Genomic DNA, 23,389 nt, shown 5'->3' on the forward strand with positions numbered 1-23,389 from the left:
GAACGATCGACCCAATATGGATCCAGCGGTTATCCGGGCATGCTGCCGCCTCCTGGACCTGAAGCAAGGAAGCCGCCCGGTGGAGGATCACATTAGGGACTTCCTGCACCTAGCGAGTGCCACCGACTATCCTGACTCCTCCCTGGTGGTGTTCTTCCAGGCTAGCCTGACCGGTTCGCTCCAGGAGCGGTTGCCGCCGGCGACGCGTGGCTGGACACTCTGCGAGTTCATGGAGGAGACACTTCTGGCATGCGGCTCGCTGTTTACTGTGGATGTGGTTGAGGATCCTGCCTCTCCTCCCACGGCGGTGGACCTCCAGTCGTCCTTGGCTCGTCCTCTTCCACCTGCCCCACCGGTCAGCGAGCTCGCCCCCACGCCTGTCGTCGTCCATGAGCCAACACGGTCGACTTCGTCCACCCGGAGGAGGAAAAGAAGACGGGCTTCCGCCTTCCGGCCAACGTCAGCCACGGTCAGTGAGCCAGAGCCCACGCCTGTCACCGTGAGCGAGCCAGAGCCCATGCCTGTCACGGTGAGCGAGCCTGTGCCCACGTCAGCCCTGGTCAGCAAGCCCAAGCCCACGCATGCCACGGCCAACCAGCCAGAGCCTGATGCCCCAAATGTCAGAGAACCAGCGCCTGTGGCCTCGACCGTCCCTGAGCCAGCGCCTGTGGCCTCGACCATCCCTGAGCCAGCGCCTGTGGCCTCGACCGTCCCTGAGCCAGCGCCTGTTGCCTCGTCCGTCCCTGAGCCAGTGCCTGTAGCCTCGACCGTCCCTGAGCCAGCGCCTGAAGCCTCGACCGTCCAAGAGCCAGCGCCTGTAGCCTCGACCGTCCCTGAGCCAGTGCCTGTAGCCTCGACCGTCCAAGAGCCAGCGCCAACGCCAGCTGCCATGATCGCCCCAGGGCCAACGCCCGTAGCCATGATCGTCCCAGGGCCAGCGCCATCAGCCATGACCGTCCAAGAGCCAGCGCAACAGCCATGACCGTCCAAGGGCCAGCGCCAGTAGCCACGACCGTCCAAAAGCCGGCGCCAGTGGTCATACCCATCCAAGAGTCAGCGCCTCTCGAGCTTTCCAGAGCTCCGCCTCTCGAGCCTCCCAGGGCTCCTCCCGAGCCTTTCAGAGCTCCGCCTCCCAAGTCTCTCGAGCCTCCCAGGGCTTCTCCTTCTGAGCCTCCCAGGGCTCCGCCTCTCAAGCCTCCCGAGCCTCCTAGGGCTCCGCCTCTCGAGCCTTCCAGGGCTCCGCCTCTCAAGCCTCTCGAGCCTTCCAGGGCTCCGCCTCTCAAGCCTCTCGAGCCTCCCAGGGCTCCTCTCGAGCCTCCCAGGGCTCCGCCCCTCAAGCCCCCCAGGGCTCCGCCCCTCGAGTCACTCGAGCCTCCCAGGGCTCCACCCCTCAAGTCTCTCGAGCCACCCACGGCTCCGACTCCAGAACCTCCTAGGGATCTGCCTCCAGAGCCTCCTACGGCTCTGCTCCCAGAGACTCCAGAACCTACTAGAGATCCGCCTCTCGAGCAGCCTTTGGCTCCACCTCTCGAGCCTCCTACAGCTCTGCTCCCAGAGACTCCTGAGCCTCCTACGGCTCCGACCTCCTGAGCCTCCTACGGCTCCGACCTCCCGAGCCTCCTATGGCTCCGCCTCCCGAGCCTCCTACGGCTCCGCCCCTAAAGGCCCCTACGGCGCCACCTTCCTCGGCTCCGCCTCCTGATCCTTCCTCGGCTCCACCTCCAGAGCCTTCCAGGCCTCCGCCTCTAGAGCCTCCTACGGCGCCACCTCCCTCGACTCTGCCTCCAGAGCCTTACAGAGCTTCACCTCTAGAGCCTCCTACGGTGCCACCTTCCTCGGCTCTGCCTCCTGAGCCTCCCACGGCTCTGCCTCCTGAGCCTCCCACGGCGCTGCCTCCTGAGCCTTCCGCGGCTCTGCCTCCTGAGCCTCCCGCGGCTCTGCCTCCTGAGCCTCCCACGGCTCTGCCTCCTGAGCCTCTCACGGCTCTGCCTCCTGAGCCTCTCACGGCTCTGCCTCCTGAGCCTTCCGAGCCTCCCTCAGCTCCGCCTCCTGAGGCCCCAGAGCCTCCATCAGCTCCGCCTCCTGAGCCTCCAGAGCCCCCCTCAGCTTTGTCTCCAGAGCCCCTTGCAGCCTCGCCCCCGGGAACTGTCTCTGTCCTGAGGCCGCCTCCCAGGCCTCCTAGACCTGTCCCTGTCCTGAGGCCGCCTCCCAGGCCTCCTGGACCTGTCCCGGTCCGATGGCCGCCTCCCAGGCCTCCTCGAACTGTCCCTGTCCTGTGGCCACCTCCCAGGTCCCCTGAACCGGCCCTTGCCAAGTGGCCAGCCCCCAGGCCATCTAAACCGGCCTCTGTCCGGTGGCCACCTCCCAGGCCCCCTGAACAGGCCCCCGCTCTACGGCATCCCCTAGGCCTCCTAAACCTGTCCCTACCCAGTGGACGTCCCCCGGGCCACCTGACCCGGTTCCCTTCGCACACCCCCAGAGACTGCTTACCTGCCCTCTCGGCCTCCCTGGTCTTCCTGACTGCCCCTTTTTCCCCCATGGACTGCCTAATTTCCCCTTGTGTCCCCTTGGTCTGTCTCCGTGTCCCTTGTGTCCCCTTGGTCTGTCTCCGTGTCCCTTGAGCCTCATTGGTCTGTCTCCGTGTCCCTTGTGCCCCCTTTGGTCTGTCTGTTTTTCCCCTTTTCTGGCCCCTCACTCCTTGAACATTTGTTTATCCCTGCTATTTTTTTCTTTTCTGTGTCTTAAGACCGTCTGGAATCTGGTCCTTTTGAGGGGGGATTCTGTCATGATTCCCCGTTGTCTGCCCTGTGTTCTCTGTCGCACTATCACGTTTATGTCATATTTCCTGGTCTGCTCCGTGTTTTCTGTTTCACCCGTCACCGTTCACAGCCTCCCTCACCGCCTGCATTCATCATTGTTTTCACCTGTGTCTCGTTCAGTCTCCACTTTGTACATGTATTTAAACCCTGATTCTTTGGTTAATCACTGTCAATCGTTGTTTGTTTCCAGTATGTCATCTAGCCTGGTCTGTATCCGTTACCCGAGTTCCTAGTTCTGTTTAGTGTCTTTGTTCCTTCATGTTTAATCTGATTCATGGTGTTTTCAGTTGCCTGTTTTCCCATCGTGGACTTTTCTTTGTGTTTACCCTTTTATTTCTTATGTGTTAAATCCTAGTGTTGTTAGTACTTTGCTTCCTCGTGTTTATCTGTTCCATTGTGTTTCAGCTGCCTGTTTTCCCATCGTGGACTTTTCTTTGTATTTCCCCTTTATTTATTATGCATTGAATAAAACCACGTTTGGATCCGCACCTCTTGTCCGTCTTGTCCTGTGTCAGCACTAGACGTTACACATTCAATAATTTTATGTGATGATAACATCACAAAAATATGGTTTGAGGGCCACCTGTTGAGTACCATGGCATTAAACCAACCAATCGTACACACACATTCATACTGCCATCAAAGCTAAAGACAGAGCTAGTTTTTTAAACTTTTTTCTATGTGTTGCATTAGCATCTTGGTGCCACCCTTGGTCAAGCACTCTGTGGAAACAATCAGCCAATCATTATAACAGATCCAGCGTTAACTGTCCAGGTTGCTACCTTCAAAACTGCTGGGGAAATAATTTTAAATGTCAGCGCATGACGTGAGCAGTGATTGATTCACCACCTTAGCCCCACCATGTGGCTGAAATGATTAGACAAATTAAACGCTAGTTTGCATTAGCAGCGTATTTGTTTGCCTTCCTGTTTCTTCACTCAATAGTCCTGCCTAAGAAATGAGGCAGTGACATTACTCAAATACACAGCCACTGTCTGTGATGCTGCCCTTTACCTGCCAATCTATGATTGGTTTATCTCCCAGTTATTAATTGGAAAGAAACAAAAATGGAGATAAGAGAAGACTTAGCCTAAGTAAATGGACTTCAATATGCATTGTGTATCTCCTGGGGAAATGGCATCGTTTCAGTCTTGCTACTTGCTCTAAATTTGGTTGACATATAGGAAACTGGGTTTCTAGCTAATTACAAAGCAGTGCACTATTTAGAAGCACCTTGGAAATTAATTACGTTGAGTTCATTTTTTTCCTTTCAACTCTGTTGAAAAGCACTGTTAAATTGAATGACTCTTAAAATATGTATTGGCTGTATGTAACCCATTTTGCTGTGGTACAGTATTATGGATATTCACATAGAAAAAATTTAGGCATGGATTTTATCCATCTGGAAATAAATTGTATCATGAAAAGTGATATCTTTATGACAGGTGGTTAAAGGCTAGGTGTTGAACAAATATGTGTAATTGGTGATGTCACCCAAAAAGGAAAGTTGTTTCTGGGGCAGATCATGTCATTACATTTTTGATAATATGCAATAAGACAAGCAAAGTTTACAAAAGATATAACCTTAATTTACACCCGAAAATTTGTCATGTCTTTCACACACCCTCATTTTGTTCCAAGCCCTACTTTCTCTCATCAGTGGAACACAAAAGAAGATGTTAGGCAGAAACGATAGCCTCAGTTACCATTCACTTTCATTGCATCTTTTTATATATACACTGAAACTGAATGGTGACTGAGGTTAACATTCTGTCTAACATCTTCTTTAGTGTTCCAGAAGAAAAAAGGTCATATGGGACTGGAACAACATCAGCATGAATAAGTGAAACTTTCATTTTTGGGTGAACTATTCCTTTAAGGTAACTGCATAAATGTTCCTTGTATGGATTTTCACTACACCTTGTTTGTACAGTGTTTTGCACTTACCAGGAAGGTCTCGTTCTCCGCCCAGCGCAAGGCCGTCTTTGGTCCACTGCACCATGCCTCGATATCCCACAATAACACAGGGCAAAGTCACTGATTGGCCAGCAACCACTACTTGGTCCTGGGGCTGCTGGGAGAAATAGGCTGCTTGCGACACTGCAGGAGAAACAAAACAGTGATAACAGATTAATGCTTTGGTTGTTATTTGATATTATGATGCAATTATGGATTATGAGGCAGACAGCATAGGAACAGTGAAGCAATACATTACAGCAGCATACAGCGGCAATAACCTTGTTCAATACATCATAATGCTTCATGATAATACACATTATCTTGAATCTTTACCCCAGGCTGTTTAAGGGCTTTCTATTATATGCTGCACAATCTCATCCAGTCCTATTTTGAATCCTATTGAAATGAGGCTTTTCTTATCAATCTACCTGCATGCCTTTCTGGTTCTCTGGGATTGACTAGAAGGCAGTTCACCATAGTAAACCACAGTAAGGCTCTTGTTTCTTATGCTGAAGCATATCTGTCATTTTGCTCTTACCAGTCCAGCTTTCAGGTCAGTGATTTTGCACAGGGAGAGAGATGGGAAAGCACAGAACACATTAGCGTGATAGTATGTTAAAGCTGAATCAGCAAGAGCCATTCCAGCTCACATTCACCATGTCACTGCATTTGGTAATACTCTTCATGTAACACAGTGAAACTTTCCCTGCAATACCAATGCACTGGGCTCTAGGAACATTTTACCTTACACTTATCTAAAACCAACTTCATCTACCATTAAAGTCTTTTAAGAGAAGCTACATGACTGGCCACACTAGCTTGTTTCACACCAAACACTGGCCAAGACCAGCAAATGGCATTTTGAAGAGTGTGTAGTGATTGATGCAGAAAAGGCTAGCATTGCATCATCTTCCGGTTGGCAGGGAAAAAACACTGTCCACAACACATTATACAACAGTTTGGTTTTCTGCATTTGGCAAGAAGTCTGGGTGTCAGCTGGTCATGACTTATATAACTCTTTCCTATGCCCATATGGCAACCTGCATTGAGCGACATGGAAAGCAATGTCCCGTTGAGCCCAAGAATCTGTCAACACTCGCTGGGATAGGGGGAGGTGCTGTGTTTTTGCAAAATTGTGTGTTAAACAATCAAAGCAGCTTTAAGCATCCCATGAGAGCCATACATTGTAGGCTGAAAGAGAGAGAGAGAGACAGAAAAGCGCAGGAGAAAGCACCTGCCGCGTGACTGCCTTTCCTCTCTTTTGGATATCCAGCAGTCTTTCTCTCTTTTCTAACGCTTTTTGGTCTGTATTTTTTGCTCTGATTTGCATAGGAGGCTCTTCGTTCTTGCACGAATGCACTTTAGAAAACAGACAAAAAATGCATCCAGTCTAAACAACAAATAGTTTAAGCCAACCCCCCATCACTTTCATGTACACACATAGTCTCCTTAAATTTTTTGTTGCAAGAGCATTATTTGATGTGGTGCATCATGAGTCCTCTTGAAAGTAGAAAGATGGCAACCAGCCAGAAGTTACTACTCAATTCACAGGAGATTTCAGAGAGAGTGAGGGAGAGAAAGAGCACAATTTAATGGAGTTTTTAGAAGGGGAGGGCTGTTACTGGTTGTTCTAAAAATAGGGCCGTCCCCTGATTTTTTTCTTTTCCTCCTCTTTCTTTGCCCTTTTCTCTTCTGTGTGGTTAAATAGGAGAATGGGGTGCCTGTGGTGGATAAAGAGGGATCTATTCAGCTGGTGCTAAACCCCTCTGAAACTTCTCTCTTTGGGCCAGGGGTGTTTAATCGGGGGGGGGGGGGGTGGGGGGGGGGCAGTAAGATGGTAAAAGGAGGGCAACATACGGTGGCCAGAAACATGCTATTGTCCTCTTGTCCCTTGGTTTTACTAGGCCTCTTGATTTCCAATCAATCCTGCTAAATGCAAGTTTAATAGCTTTTCAATGGTGCCCCCACCCCCGAGGGAGCACAGGATTTTCTTTCTCCTTAATACTCTCTCTCTCACTCACTCACTCACTCACTCACTCACTCACTCTCTCTCTCACTCTCTCACTTCATCATTCCCACTGCATTTCTTTGAGCTGAAAAGGGGCTTCCGAGCTTGCTGACAGAGTTTGGTTGAGACTCAATTATCCACTCCATCAAGGGGTGCAGCAAAGACCATCCAACCCCCCTAACCTCCTACACAACCCCACCCCACCTCATCCAGTGTTTTGTCTCAGAAACAAGCTTTCTCTCCCTCCAAAGTAAAAGGCCAGTGGAGATTTTAGGCATTTTTAAATTTCCTCTTTTCTCCCACTTGTGCTGACAGTTCTCTTTTCTTCTCTTGAGGATGGAGACAGCCAGACAAGAGAAGATATTGAGAGAAAGACAAAGAACCTGAAATAAAATGGAAGTATACTTCCTTTTACTTTTTCTAAGAAACTGGCACAAGACTTGGCCTTTTCCTGCCCTGGCTACTCGGTAGACAAATAAATCAATATATAGGCTAATAATACAATGGACAAATCTTCACAGAGCAAAATGGCATTGCCATTATAAAATGTAAATGAGAATAATCAGAGTGACAAAAATACATTATGCCTGATTTTACCACCTACTACCTACTTCTCTCACATCACCCTGCATCCCACAAGTGCCCCATTCCCATGGGAACTGTGATGGAGTGGATGATACTAATGACCAAATCTTTATCTGGAAAGTTCAGTTCAGTTCCTACAAAGTCTTAAGCCAACTGTGACTGGAGTCAGCATTGAGCTATGCTAATACAATAAAAAGTATTATCAATTTTTAATCTTGTTATTACTCTTAGTGTTTTGGTTGTTATATTCTTGCTATCGTTGTGTACCTTTTCCCTATTTGTTTTCCTTCTCATCTTGTTTGTTTTTTAATAGATCTATGTATGTCTAACTTCTAACATGTTCACAACACATGTAATATACATAGTCAGAATTTCTTAAACTACTACAAAGAGCTATCATAAAAAAATCCTCCATGTGCAGCAATGACAGCTTTGCAGATCCTTGGCATTCATTCTATCTGTCAGTTTGTCCAGATCCTTTGGTGACATTTCACCCCACACTTCCTGTAGCACTTGCCATAGATGTGGCTGTCTTGTCGGGCACTTTTCACGCACCTTTTAGTCTAGCTCATACCATAAAAGCTCAATGTGTTTAAGATCCATAACACTGTTGTTCAGTTGTACATCTGGCCATACAGATCTCTTTCTGTCCTTGTTAGAGCCAGTTACACATTTGTTACACTGTAGTGTACACCTTTGTATGAAATCTTCAGTTTTATGGCAATTTCAAGCTTTGTATAGGCTTCATTCCTCAAAACAATGATTGACTGATGAGTTTGCTCATCAAAATCAAAAGCTGTTGCTTTTTTTTTTGTGCCATTTTAGTTTTTTTACCTAATATTGACCTTAAGACATGCCAGTCTATTACTATACATACAGTAGCATATCAAAAACAAACACAAAGACAATGTTAAGCTTCATTTAACGAACCAAATAGCTTTCAACTGTGTTTGATATAATGGCAAGTGATTTTCGAGTACCAAATTAGCAATTTAGCATGATTACTCAAGGATAAGGTGTTGGAGTGATGGCTGCTGGGAGTGGGGCTTGTCTAGGTTTGATCAAAAATGAAATTTTTCAAATAGTAATGGTGCTGTTTACATCAGTAATGTACTGACTATACATTGTGATCAGTTGAATGCCTCTTCTGTGAATTAAAGAACCAATTTTCTTCTGAAACAACAAAATCTGTACATTACTCCAAACTTTTTTGTTTTGTAAATAATGCTAAATTACTTTAAAACATTTGAAGTCTGTTCCCTTTAAAGGAAGCTCCATGTGAAGGGATGTCAAAACTTAATATGACTCTTCCATCAAAAACTAAACTATTCTTGACATTATTATTAGCACCAGTTTTCCTGAGCAGAGCCTTTAACCATATATTTATATAAAATCATTCTTTTTTTGTAAACTCCTGCCATCCCGGAGCACTTCTTTTATAAGATATTGAGTTTTTTTTACAGATTCTGTAATTGTGTTGTGCTTGTGGGATTCTCCCTTTTGCATCAGGTACTGGATGACCATCGATTGCAATTAAAGAATCTTGCCCCAGCATCTAAATGTTTACGAGCGGTGATAATTCATCAGGATAAACCAATGTTTAAGGGGCTTTTGTTCATTCAATAGTTCCTCTTTAGACCCCTCAATGAGTTGTGCCTGTGTTCATGCCTTTAATCACTGTTGCTCACACATAAGACATCCATAGCATGCATTCGGGATCATTTACAAGTTATGCACTCGTATGAGTGTGCGCACCAGGAAATACGAGCAAAAATCAAACACATCTTTATTACCCTTGAAATACATATAGACATTCATGCACACAAACCCACATATGCAGTGTAACAAGTTCACACCACGAGAGTGATTCAGTGCTCTCAAAATCTCGCTCCGAGAGAAGCTCAACGAAATATCACTTCTGGTTAATGAGTCATTTCAAATTGGAATAATTCTTCCTTGCTGAATTAGCCAATTATTTAACGGGATGTTAGCAGCTTAATTACATGTGTTCATTACTGACAGAGAAGAGAGGGATGAAAGAAGGAAACAAAGATAAATAAAAAGAAGGAGGTGTTAAGATGTAGAGAGTAGGGCTGCAACTATCGATTATTTTGATATTCGATTAATCTAACGATTATTAGAATGATTATTCTACTATTCTGTGATTGTTGCGACGATTAATCATTAGCTCTTAACTGACTATTCATCTTGTGCACCGACTTAAAAGGTTGTATTAAATGTGCTTGCTAACAATAAATAGAACAAAATCATCTTTTAATAATACCTCTAAGTGACATTCACTGAATTAAAGGAATTATTTTAATATTAAGATTAATCCTGTAAAAAAATTAACTGCAAAAAATCCTATTGATATCAAGTGTTTTTGTCTAGTTTTCCATTTAAAATTGTCTAAAAATCCTTAAAAGAAGATACATTTACTTGAGAAGCAACATATAAGATATTTAGACTTGCTTTAAGAGAATGTATATTAAATATAAGTAAATTGTTTATATAAGTGTATGTTTTCACTTGGTTAAACTTCTGCGAGTGTAGTAAAGAGAAAATATACTCATATTCAAAATCTATTCTCTAAAAGCAAGTCTAAATATCTTACATGCTACTACTCGGGTGTATGCATCTTTTGTAAATGATTTTTAGATATTTTTAAATATTTGTATTTTTTATATTAAATTCAACATTCTAAGATTTAAAAAAAAAGTGTATTCTGCAGATTAGCTGCTGAAGTAAATGTACATTGTTTTAAAGGAACATTGTTTCAAATTATTTTTGGAAACAAGCCAAAAAATAAAAAATAAATCAAAAACGTATTTTGTTGCAGTGTATAATGGGGCGAAGACTACCCTCTCTCACCTTTCTTTTCACTTCAATTCATCTTTAACTCACACAAAAAAACCCTTCTTTATGATATATTATGATGAATATATTATGATTTCAAAAGTCACAAGCCATCACGTTATAATCTAGCTGCATTAAGCAAAAGCGCTCAAGGGACAAGCATCCCTACGACAGAGTGTGCTTCAGCCGGGTGCAGTTTCAATCTCTCCCCCTTAGATCAGGACACTTTGCGCAACTCATGAAGAAATGCCAGTTTTGGAGTTTGTAGTTATTTATATTATTTGAACTTTAATATAGGATGCATTAAATGTATAACGGTGAGGTGTTTCCTTTAAAGATGCTCTGACAAGCAAGTTTTGCTTCAGTGGAACGGCAACTCCGGCTCCGCTGTATTTCACAATGAGAGTGCTTCTGTATTTACTTCTTTTGTATTTTTACATTATAATTCCCTCATACTTTGCATTTTACATCACCTGAAGCTGTTTGGAAAGTTTAGAGTGCATCTGGACTGTGAGCTGTGTAATTCTTCCTCTCCTCAGTAAGGCACGAGCTGCAGTGCTGTTCTCGCGCCATCATTAGAGTTTCATATGATCTAATGTTACGTTAAATGAGATCAAACGACTATTCGACAACTACATTTTTTGTTGACAATTTTTTATTGTCGACGTTGTCGATAACGTCGACTAATCATTTCAGCCCTAAAAGAGAAGCAACAGTGGGATAAACTTGAACATTAGTTTTAAGTGGACCCTTTTGAGGTTTTCAAAGCTTAGTATGTCCTCAAAGAAGTAATAATATCTAACTTAATCAACCATGAAAATGTACACATTTGGATATAGAGAGGTGTTCAAACAGGATAGTAAATATTGCACTCACATAGTGAGTAGGTCAGACAAAGGCCTTTGTATTAACATGGCTCTGTCTGGCTTGTGCAATGTCATAACAAGGTACCGAAACAAATAAAGAGGTGTATTGGATAAGACAGATAAAGCTGTATCTAAACCCACATTGTGATTTGCTCCACAGTGTGTGACATCTGCATGTGCCTGTGTGTTTATGCGTTCCCCCTTCCCCTAGTAACAAGGTCGCAACACACTTGGCCTGATACACTTTAATCCAGATTTTTTCAAAATGGAATATAATTTCACGGCCCTGGATTGAGGCACAGAGGACTGTGTGTTTGTGTGGTGGCGTAAATAGGGCAGGCGTGCTGTGGGGATTGCAGCTCACATTTAGTTGCTACTTTGACACAGTGACTTTGTCTTTTTTTGTCACACGTTAAGTGCAGCTGTGCCTGACTTGAGCTTGACATATTAAAGAGCTTTGACTTTTTCTCTCACTCTCCCCTAGTTTCTCCAGGCTGTTTTTAGAGCCCAGGATGTGTCTGAGGAGAAAGCCATACTCTGCCTCACTGGGACAAACAGATGTTAGCAATGATCCCTCTCCCTTGCTAGAGACAGCGGGGAGTCTTGATTGGATATGTGTGGCACTTGGTTTTGTCCCGGGCACAGTTGTAGATAAATCAGACTATCTATCCAATATCAAGCCTTATTTAGCCCTCCCTCTACCTCTTCACTGCTTGTTCTGACAACTGTGATTATAAACATTGAAGGTGTTGAGGAAGGATAACACACGAGCATAATAAATCTAAAATTCTGAAGGGGCAATCTAATCATTTTGATGTAAACAATCCAATACACACTACCATGTTTTAAATGCTTTACATTGTGAGTTACACAACAAACTTAGAATTAAATTACATTTTGTATACACATTCCCAGTGTTCACCTGTGCACGTTATTCCTAAGAAGAAAGGTTGCTGAATGTCATACAAAATGTCATAACTTGCTCTAACGCTAAAAACAACTTTCTGTTTTAGATGGCTTCACCAACCCCTCTTATTTTTTCAAACCTTCCCATTAAACCACCTGTCAAATGAGAGACTTTTTAAATCCAGATGGATAACATCAAGTCCGTCCTACATTTTGGAGGTCTACATCAGTGTTTCCCAACCACTGTGCCGTGGCACACTAATGTCACTAGGGATCCAAACTCCGAACCGGAGAAATTCGCCGATTTGAAACCATAACCGGTCACTTTTGTGATTGTGAAGAGCAATGATTAATGTGCAAAAGTGACTGCCTAGTGACTAGCGTCAGCGCTGCAGTAATGTCTTTGAGAGTACTAAGCAACAAGAAATATTTAAAAACTGTCCAAATTTGTGAAGAGACATTGAATGTCTCATAATTTCTTTTAACTAAATATTACCTTATCGTTTACGAATATCAGAGACCCCAGTTATTGAACTAATTTAAATTCACCAAGATAATGCTTAGACCTAAACATAAATGAGTCCTTTTATTACTTTCTGCTATCAATACAACTGCAAATTTTTTTCTCTCTTACAAATACATGTTTTCAGTGTTTATTGTGCACACCTCTTGCTTTTTACGTGGCAAACTCGTAAAATCGCCCCTCTGTGACGCTTTCTGCAAATCTTGTCATGTGGAGGGCGATGCGGCACTTGACGCTGGGTTCAGCCTCCAGAACCAAATTAAAACTGAGACAAAGATGCAAAATCTAATGACAATTACCTCAGAATCAGTCTCCCTTGATGCGTTTGATTATGCACAGGTGAGCACTCCGTTTAAGTTGAAGCAAAAAATGAGGAAGGTTTGAGTTGTCGATTGAGTTCTGTTCAGTTCATTTTGTTTTGTTCATATTTTAATCGTATTTGTTTTTTTTCTAATATTGCGTTGTTCGTATGTCATGTTTTAGTGGCCTCCAATGGAAAAAACATTCATCTATTCATGTGGTGTCTGTGTTGTTCATCTGCTCTCTTCATTAATAAATAAATGCATAATCTGCTATATGCTCATCCTGTAAATTCATGACTAAAAATGAAAATGTGAAAGAAAATAAAAGCTATTAAATGTCTTATTATTATTAAAATATGAAAATTAAAATGACGGGTAATAATAGATTATGACAGAATTTTTACGGCCCTGTCCATCAATATGACGGACGATGAGAAGGTCTAATTTTTGAGAAATGTTTGCGTAGCCGAATTTTAAACATTACAAGTAAACACGCTACGGACAGAAAACATGAACAAGTTCTTGAAAAGGAAAAATATTGATGATGGTTAGCCTATGTGGGATAGTTGTGTGCCGTAGTATTTTTTAGTCGTAAAAAGTGTGCCGTGGCAGAAAAAAGGTTAGGAAACACTAGTCTACATTTTAAGCTGTGGCTCACAAGTGGGTGCCTTCAAATATGGCTCACGTCATATCCCAATTCCATTCCCCCTTCTTCTCCCCACCATTTCCCTTTCTCTCCCAACTGCCTTATACATAATAAAAAGACCATTCCAGAGAGTAGCATGAGCCTCCACATGCTGTGAGTCTCGCGGTGTCATGCACAACGAGCCACGTGATAAAATGCACGGATTGACGGTCTCAGAAAAGGAGGTAACTGAGACTTGTCCTCCGCCACCCGGATTGAGGTGAATGACCGCGCCACCAGGAGGACCTACTAAAGTAGTGGGAATTGGGCAATCCAAATTGGCGGAAAAGGGGGAGAAAAAAAAGACAAAGATGGGTGAAGGGGTGGATGAGTGCAGTTCTTAATGGAAAAAAGGAGAAAACTAGTGTGAGAAAGTAACTTGCTGGAAATAAACCGGGCTGGCTAAAAGCAATCCATTGTGCATGCTTCAGATAAGGCCACTAAACCTGAGCTGGTAAGAGCTGAGCTCTATTCTACACTATGGAATTATCTTATTGTTTGGTGGTGGGAAGATTCTATTATTTCCCTCTCAATGTGGAGGGTGAGAGTGTGTGTTTGTGTGTCTGTGAGTGTGTCATGTAGTTGATGCACATGTGAAGATGTGTTAGATCAAAGTCCTTTCTCTATGATCCAGTTTGAAAAGTCTACAGTGAACCTGGTAAACAAAGCCGTCACCTTTTCTTAATGTCCAAACAAACTGCCAAGGGCCACCCGTGTTTGTTTCTGCAGTTTCACAGTTGTCAGTTTCTTCCCTCTCTCCCGCTTTCTCACAGCCCCCGTTCCTCCACTGTTCTCATTTTCTGCACCTTATCTTCTACCTCCCATTCTAGTCAGTTTCTTTCTCATTTTCAGTGTTATTTTGTGTCTAAATTGCAGCCTAAAAGCTTTTTATGAGCTGTTTGCAAGGGTTTAATCCTTCTAGCAGCTTATTCAGTCTGCTGTCTATTGTAATGTTCCTGGCACGGTGCAAGACTCTTTTAAAGATGACCATACAGCTCATACATCCATTACATCTTCTTCCTCTGTCCCCCTCTCTCTTCTCCAACCCATTAAATCCTTTTGCTAAACCCTCTCTCTCTCTCTTTTCTCCCATCAGCCCTTCCTGATCCCCAGCATCAATGCTGAGCAGGCCCCTTTTCACAGTTACATAAGGTGTGGCAAATTGTTGATTAGCCTTTTCCATGCCTGTTTCTGCTCCGCTCGCTGCATTCCAGACTCCCTGTCCCTCACTCGCTCTCAACCACTCCCTGTCCTTTCTCTATTTATCGACATGAAAATTGCAGGGGCTGACAGGATGCAAGGATGGCAGGGGTCTGCAATGGCAGATCGAGAGAAACAGAGAATAGGACTCAAGAGCTTGAAACAGGGCTGAAGGAGAAACACAGCAAAAACCTTTGCTTGTGAATGGGAATTAAATACATTTATAACCAATGCTTCTACTACTGCAGATTGTAATCCCACAGTAGTTGCTATAAGGCAATCATCAATATTACTATTGGTCATTTGAAGAAACCCCTAAGTTTTAAAGGAATAGTTCATTAAAAAGCGATAGTGTAGCGGTTAGCGCGCTGCGCTACGAACCTGGCGACGTGAGTTTGATTCCTGCTCATGGATTCCCTGCTCAACACCAGTGATGATTATCTGAACCAGTCCTGGGCCTCCCCTAGGTCGACTCAGCCTAAAATGAGTACCTGGTGCGGTGTGTAAAACATCGCCACTGGGGAGACAAAGGCGGTTGGGTGTGGTGCTGGCCACCCACCCCCTTGTGTACCGTTCCGGCCTTCATTGGTGCTGGCTAACAGCACTTTCCCCTATAGTCTGTTAAGGCTAAATGGGGATCTTTGTTTTTTTTTGTTTTGTGTGTGTGTGTGTGTGTGTGTGTGTGTGTGGTTCAGGTCTTCTGCATGCTGCAGAAGATGTGTCTGTCATGCACTACTCTCTGCTAATCACCAGAACTTTTCCGAGTGTCATTATTCCAGCGCTCCCATTCTCACTATCCCACTTCAGAGTCTGAGAACTCCTCTACTCGAAGACGAAAAACTCTCCACTAGGAACACAGAGAGGTCGAGATTGTCTCTACACATCACCCAACTGTCTTGACAAGATGTTGATTGAGCCAGTCTTGTCATTTCATTTCTGCAGTTCTCCTGGTATTTTCTGTATACGGTTATTGCTGCTGCTCTTCCTTCTCTCTGTCTCTCTCCCTCTCTCTACTTTATTTTCTTTCTGTGCCCCCTTCTCTAATTCTCTCTCTCCCAGCTCTCTTTATCTCTCACTTTTCTTTAACTCTCTTACTTGCTTGGTGTTCCTCACAGAGTATGATATGAGATCTACAACGCTTTTAAATCATTAGCGTTGTGTTCTCTTTGCATAAATATGTGGGTTGTTGTATGCACTAACGCCTTCACACTGATGGATACATCCACAACCAGTCCGCCTCCGACGGGCCTTATTCACCGCGAGGTGCTAAACAAATAAATAAAGACAAATGAATAAATAAATAAACAACACTTTTATATGCACATTTCACTTCTCTGGCTGTAGAGTTGGGTAAACAACGCACAAAAAAGCAACACTGTAAATATGGCAAGATTATTAAAAATCCATAAAGACAATGAAAAGATTGCTTTTAAACGCGCTTTTGTTGATCTATCTGCCCTACACCTCCTTTAAAAGGCAAATGAAATGAAAACAAAGAAATGCAGAACTTACGCTGAGCCATTGCGATGCAAGGCTCAATGCCCTGGGGTGTCAATTAATTTAGTCTGGGGATTTGCGGCCTACACTTCCTAATTGAGCCCAGTGGAGGCTCCTGTGGCTCTCTGTGATAGGAGGAAGTGCGTTCCATAATTAATCCTTTTTTCTCTCATTCTGTCTTTATTATTATTATTTTTAATGAGGATGTGATGTTGTAAATGTATGCATCTCATTAGAGCAAAGAGGGCCATGCTCTTTATTGGTCTAAATGCAGGCTTACATCATGGAAAAAAGGGAAAATAGCTGAAACCTCAGTTGGTAGTGGCATATTCAAGTCTCTGTGTGTATGTGTATGGGAGTATGTGTGTTTAAAATAAAGAGAGATGGGTTCAATGAACACCTTGTTAAGGTTGTTCAATGTGTGTGCTGTTTTAAAGCTCGGAGGTTAATGTGGCACTTGCAATTCTATTGAAGCGCTCTCTAATTTCAATATATTTTCTTTCTCCTCGAAAGAGAGAGAGAGAGAGAGAGACATAGTCAGGCTGTGTCTGAGTGTTGTTTTTGAAGACCACCAGTTTGTTTGATGTAAGAGATTTAATTTCTTTTTCATTAGTATTTCCCTTTAGCTTCCCCTGTTACACTTTCTATCTCTCACCCACATCTGAGGCAGTGACTTCTATCTTCTTCACATACCACTTTATGGTTAAACAAACAACTCTTTTATCTCTCTAGGGAGGGTGGCATCAGTTGAAACAATGTGCAGCTTCTTCGCCAGTGAAAGGGCAGACCCATGTACATGGATGGCCTTGAAAACCACAGTGATTAACCGATGTCTGCTGTTTTCTCAGCCCCCACAGTTGGTGTATCGTTCCTCTTTAAAGTAAAGGTGATGGGGGGTTTGGTTGTTTAATTAAATACCACTTTCCTGTCCAAAAGATGAGCCTTGACTCTTGTTCTTTTAACACGACTGATGACTAAAACCCTCCAGAGCACAAAATAAAAGGTGGCGACAGAAATAAGAAAAAGAACCGAAAAGACTTACCTGCCGACCTCAATACATTCTGCCTTGCTTAGCGCAAAAGAAGAGAGGTAGCGAGTGAGGAAAGGATGGAGGGAGAAAAATACAAGTAATTTCCTGAAACTCCATTTCTTTGGTGGTGATTAGCAAAGAAACCTAATTAGGCTGAAATGTGAAGTCAGGTTTTTTTTTTTTCTTTACGGATTGAACCACTTCCTCTGAAAAAATGTGGCCCTGATTAATGAATGAATGATTAATGAGAGAACTAATAAATCAATTAATTATTAAGCAAGCACTCTGAACAAGAGAAAGGGAAGGATGAGGACGAGACGGAAGAGATAAGGCAGGAATGTGGAGTGTTGTTTTTCAGTTGCCACACACGTCACATGAGGAATTTATGTTGAGCACATTAGTTTTCTTTCCACACAAGTTTCATGATAGTGGTCAGGTGGCTAAATTCTCACACCTTCTTTGGTGGTCTCATTCTCACTTTTGCCAGCGATGCAAGACCCTTAAAACCAAATAAGATAAAGAATGCGTTAACGAGCAAGACCTTAAAAATGTAAATTTTGTCATCATTTACACAAACTTTTGTGACTTGATTACTACTATGAAAAATAAAGGCCCCATTTACTCCTGGTATTAAGATGCTTCTTGAGTTATTTGATCACTCAGGCGAGAGAAATCACTGTTTACACCTGGTCGCTTAAATGCGTCTTTTATGACCAGGAGGTTCCCTGATTTCATGATGACCATCAAGTGTGTTACTGCATGATAATAAACTGCAAACATAAAATACAAAGAAAGCATGAACAAAACCAGCGTGCTGATTCTCCCAGATGCAGAAGCGCAATTTAGTGAAAAACTATCCATTGTTTTAGTGGAGTGCCTGTGTTAGCGATCTGTGTCCCTGCATGTTGATAACAGACACACTGAAGTAAATCCGTGAAGTTCTCATGCTTGTGTTTTTCTTTTTCTTTTAAAGCAGTACCTAACTGGCAAAATGTAAAACTCTTGTTGTAGTGTAGTGGTTGATTGACAGGTGAGGGGTGTGGCTTTGCTGCTGTCCGTGATGCATTCAGGACGGATTACTTTTTACACCTCAAATGCGATGTGGTCACATGTTTTTGTGTTCTGATTTCAAAATATTTTAGAACCCGTTTAGGGCTGTATTTAACGCTGACCAATTCGTATCAGACCACCCGAAACACATCTTAATACCAGGTGTAAACGGGGTCAAGAGGAGATGCTAGGCAGAATTCTCTATTCATTTTCATTGTATGGATAAAGGATGCAACAAAAGTGAATGGTGACTGAGGCAAACTTTCTGCTTTGCATCACCTTTTATGTTCCATAAAAGAAAGCAAGTCAAACGAGTTTGGAACAACATGAGTAAATTATGATAGAATTAACTTTTTTTCTTAAGGTCAAATCTGATTTTCTGTTGAGGGTGTCCATAGTTGAAATAAAGTCATACATAATTGGAATTAAATTAATGTGAATAAATGATGACAGAATTTTCATTTTTGGGTAAACTGCCCTGTAACGAGATAAGGTGGGCAAGGATGAGGCGGTAACCTGCTAAACAGTCAATGTAAAATTTCATGATAAAACTCAACATAAAACAAACATAAACAAACACAGACACACATGTGTCTCCCTCTCTCTCGAACTGGTGCCTCCGGCTAGTCTTTATCCCCCTCCCGGTTGATTAGCTTGATTCAGGGCTGGCCGTGTGTCCTCACGGCCCAGCCCTGCCCTCCTCCTCGTCACAAATCCTTTTAATGTTAGCTTAGCCAAACAAAGTGACATTCTAACATTCGTTTACACAGATTCGTGCCATCGTGTAACAACAATGCAGAAAGTTGTAACCCTTAAGCACAGAGGTGCCAGATCTTCCATTCCTACTTCATCCCTCCTTCCAAAATCCTACACCCCCCCCACACACACATACACACACACCAAACACTTAACTAGGACACTCTATCAATCTTTGATAATACTTGCCGTGGGCTGTAGCTGCGAGACTAGCAATGGGAGAGTCGAGGCAGCACAGCATGGCATGATGTATGAAATGTGGGCCATGCCAGTAACAATGATATACTGTAGCGTTTTCCAGTCAAGTTTGACCTTTTTTCCTCCGCCGATATTAATCGCTGCAGCGGCAGAATACATAACTGAGCTATTTCTCCCCTAGGAGCCCCGTGCACTTTACAGTGCTGCTCTGGCCTCTCCATGTCTTTGGTTAGCTTTCTTTATCTCTCTACTTTTCTTTTCCTTCTTTCTTTCGCTAAGACTACCCCCCCATTGGAGCGCACCTGCACACCAGGATGCACCATGCTGACTGTTATTTTATGACTGCAATGGTTTGTTGTGGCCTTTAAAAAAGTGACATGCCTTCAAGTCCCCAGCACACAAGACCCATCTTAAACATAAGAGGACTTGGTTTGTTATATCAAGAGATATAGAGCTCTATGCTGTGGCATTATTAGCCAAGCATCTGAGAAAGAGGAATGGACACTGAGCTTTGAAGAGAGTCTCCCGGGGGCTTTGGAACCGGGCAACCCACAGAAGAAGTCAGGAAGAAAAGGAGCCTCAAGGCTGTTTGGCAGGATTGTTCCTAGTCAATTTAATGGGAAATGCCAAGTCCCTCTCTTGCTCTCTCTTTCCCCCTTTTTCTTTCTCTACCTCCTTTTCTCTATCTTGTTGTTGACTGGTGCTGTGTTGCCAGTGTGGAATTGCAGATTTATCCAGTCTCAACTGACTGAAAAGGGCTTTGTCCTGCCATTTGGGGAGGATCATTGACCAAAACCTTGGGACATATGGTGCTTGTGTGCTGGTTTCTGCCCAGCAGTGTTAAAGAATGCAGTGGGAGGAACAACTGACCCTAGAGCTCTTACATCTAGAATGCTTGAACCCAGCTTGTTGTTTGATGAACTTAAACACTTCATTGTGTTTCTTTTGATATAGATTTTTTCTCTCTTGCCATTAGCTCTAAAAGTTAACTAACTATGGAAGGAGTGCTGATACCAGGGGGCGGGAAGGTATGCATGGAAAGACAGATGTTGATGATTTCACATATTCTCCAGCTAATAATCCACCCACACATGTTGCATCAGCACCCTTTCCCACCTTCATATTCTCTCTCTTCTTTTTCATTCACTCATCTATTAAAAAAACAACAACATTTACATTAACATTTAGCAGACACTTTTGCCCAAAGCGACTTACAAACGAGGAACATAACAAGCAATTTGTCATACAAAAGTCTACAATATCTTCAGGACCGCACTGCCAAGTTCTCACAGTGGCTGGAGTAGTAAAGATGTTAGTGCAGAAGGAAGAGGCAAACAAAGTAATTATTATTTTTTTATAGTAAGTGCATTTAGTGTTGATTGGTTAAGTGTTCACCGATCAGATGTGTTTTCAGCTGGTTTTTAAATGCTGAGATGGTATCAGCATATCGTGTGGTGGTTGGAAGCTCATTCCACCACAGAGGAACAGAGAGAGAATGATTAGAATGGGAATGATCGTGAAATGGACTTTGTGCCTCTTTGGCACATTATTATTTGCATTCAAACATCTCCTTAACCTTTTATACTTTAAAGGAATAGGTTACTGAAAATTAAAGTTATGTCATTATTTTCTTTATTTCTTTTGTGCCCCACAGACGAATGAAAGTCATATAGGTTTGGAGGGACATTAGGGTAAGTACATTTACATTTTTGGGTAAACTATTCCTTTTAAACATACATACACAGACTCTGTTTGGCCAGACAGTTCAGCAGAATGCAGTAATAAATGGACAATGTCTGGTTGTGGCAGTATCTCTGATGCCCAGGCATATATTGGAATGTCTCAGCATGTTTCCTGTGATAAGGCTTTTAATTAAGTGTTGTCTGATTTTGTCCATCGAAGGGACATTGCCACCTGTGTACAAGCCCATTATCAAGAGAGACAGAGGGAGAGAAAGAGAATAAAGACTGTGTGGGGGAGAGAACGAGAGATAGAGAAGAGCAAAGAAAGGTACAAAAGGATTAACAAAGCCACACACACACACACACACACACACACACACACACACAGACTTTCCACTCTGTACAATTCTAATTCCCTGTACGGTCATCACCAAGACACTAACATATCCAAATCATGATTTAAACACCAGATGCCATGACTGCTTTAAAGACTATATAAACAAATCTTTATTAGCAGGTAAGACTCTACTACTTAAGAGGTCGGTAAACGAGTAAAGTATGTGCTCTAAATCCATTACCCCTGTTCCACTGACACGGTGCCAGTGCTGGTGGCCAATCTGGAACAGATTCACGCATATACACCAATGAAAAGGATGGATATGGGCTTGAAAAATGGGCCTGAACCAGTAACGTCAGAAGCTGAGATAATGTCCTTACCAAGTGTAGTTTTCAAAACAACAACAGCTCAAAATGGAAAACAAAACTAAATCACTCACATTATAACTAAAACTGGCAACATTTCAAGTGCAATACGGCGCAAGACAGTTAGCTTCTATTTTTGCTGCACTACACCGATTCTTCAACCACTTTCTTTCCCCTGAAATCTTTTTTGAATTTGATATATCATATTTGTGATTGTATTACATTTTATATTTACATTATGTCTGACCATTAAAACAAATAGTAACAAAAAATACCACAATGCGCTATTTTGTTTATGGGTAAATTATGCAGTTGTTATGTAGTTGGTGGAGATTCCCCTGGCATAGCACTGGTTCCAGACCATCATTTTGGTGGACAGAAAGGTTACATAAGGTTTTGTAACAAATCATTAGAAAGAACGTTTAGATAATCTAGCACCTGCTTGCCTGCAGCTTGGCAATGTTCCAGTGATGTCTTCACAGTATATGGGTTTGATTCTTAGGAAGCTCAGATCAATCTGTATAGATCAATCTGATTGCTTGATTCCCCCCCAAAAATGTACCATTGGATTTTCCACCTTGTAACTTTGGGAGAGAGATAGAGAAAGAAAGGAGCGTGCCACCCAAACAGAGAAGGGAAATATGAAAGAAAACATAATTATGTTGTGCAGAACTGCATGTGAGAATGAATGGAATAAAAGCATAATCTGTGCAAAAAATAGGGAGATGAGGGAAACAATGGGAAATAACCCCTACCCCCACCCCTCCCATTGCTCAGGCAACTACACTTCAGTCTTGACCTCTTAACCTCTACTTTCTTGCAAGACTAAGCCGCTAGGGACACTTCTAGAGAGGGTAAACATGGAATGGGAACAATGGCTACCAGGCGAGAACCTTATTGGATTTTAATTAAGTGCCAGGATTGTGTGTTAGAGCCATGTTAAAAAAGACTGTGGGACACAGCGGGTGGGTGGGTGTGTGTGTGTGTGGGGGGGGGTTCACAAACCCGTAAAGCACTGCACATTTTTAGTACATGGCACCTCCTCACTTTGTTTTGTTTATGACTCAGCTCTTTTTTTCTTTTTTTTTAAAAAAAAGAAAAAGCCCCTCTGTCTTTTTTCCCGCTTGTTCACTTGACACCATTGAGAATAACAAACAGAGTCTTCTCTCCTTGTTCCTAAGAGCACTATTCGTCACCCACCTTGTTCCACCTCAATCCCAGGTTATCGCTCTTTGGTTCCCTCTCTCTTAACAAGGTGAAAGTAGACTTGGTCCCCTGAGGACGCAGCGCCAATGATAAGGTTCAAATGGCCGAAAAAATGGAGGCGTTTATTTGATATTGGACAGATTGAATTATCTAGATTGAGAGTTCTAGAGAGGAAGGGATGCTGGTTTGGCTCCCAGAGCTAAAAGAAAGATGGTGTGTGTGTGTGTGTAGAGAGAGAGAGAGAGAGAGAGAGAGAGAGAGAGAGAGAGAGAGAGAGAGAGGGAGGAGAATGTAAGAAAGAGGACTGAACAGAATAATTTTTTCCAGCGTTGCCATTTGTGCCAATGAGTCGAGGGAAGCAGAGGACCAGCCTGATATTAATGACTACTCAACTCCCAGCCAGTGGAGGAGTTTTTACCTCTTAAGGGGCAGAATGTGAACTATGCAGAGCAGGCTGTTAATTTGCCAGGGAGCACAATGGCTAATGCATGTGTGATCCAGATACATTTGCTGGTCCTGTTGGCTTTCTCTCTCTGTCAGAGCTGCAAGGGTCTACAAG

The 23,389-nt window shown here is 43.0% G+C and overlaps 1 protein-coding gene across 1 annotated transcript in view; it reads right to left on the reverse strand.

The window, feature by feature from the left end:
• Window positions 1-23,389, reverse strand: part of LOC127629788 (kin of IRRE-like protein 1) — a 57,458-nt gene that overhangs the window by 20,505 nt on the left and 13,564 nt on the right. The window contains exon 2 of the mRNA XM_052107031.1: window positions 4,767-4,919. Coding sequence (XP_051962991.1) covers window positions 4,767-4,919 — 153 coding nt within the window. The remainder of the gene's footprint in view (window positions 1-4,766; window positions 4,920-23,389) is intronic.

This window comes from Xyrauchen texanus, chromosome 36, assembly GCF_025860055.1.
Source record: "Xyrauchen texanus isolate HMW12.3.18 chromosome 36, RBS_HiC_50CHRs, whole genome shotgun sequence".
Lineage (NCBI taxonomy): Eukaryota > Metazoa > Chordata > Actinopteri > Cypriniformes > Catostomidae > Xyrauchen > Xyrauchen texanus.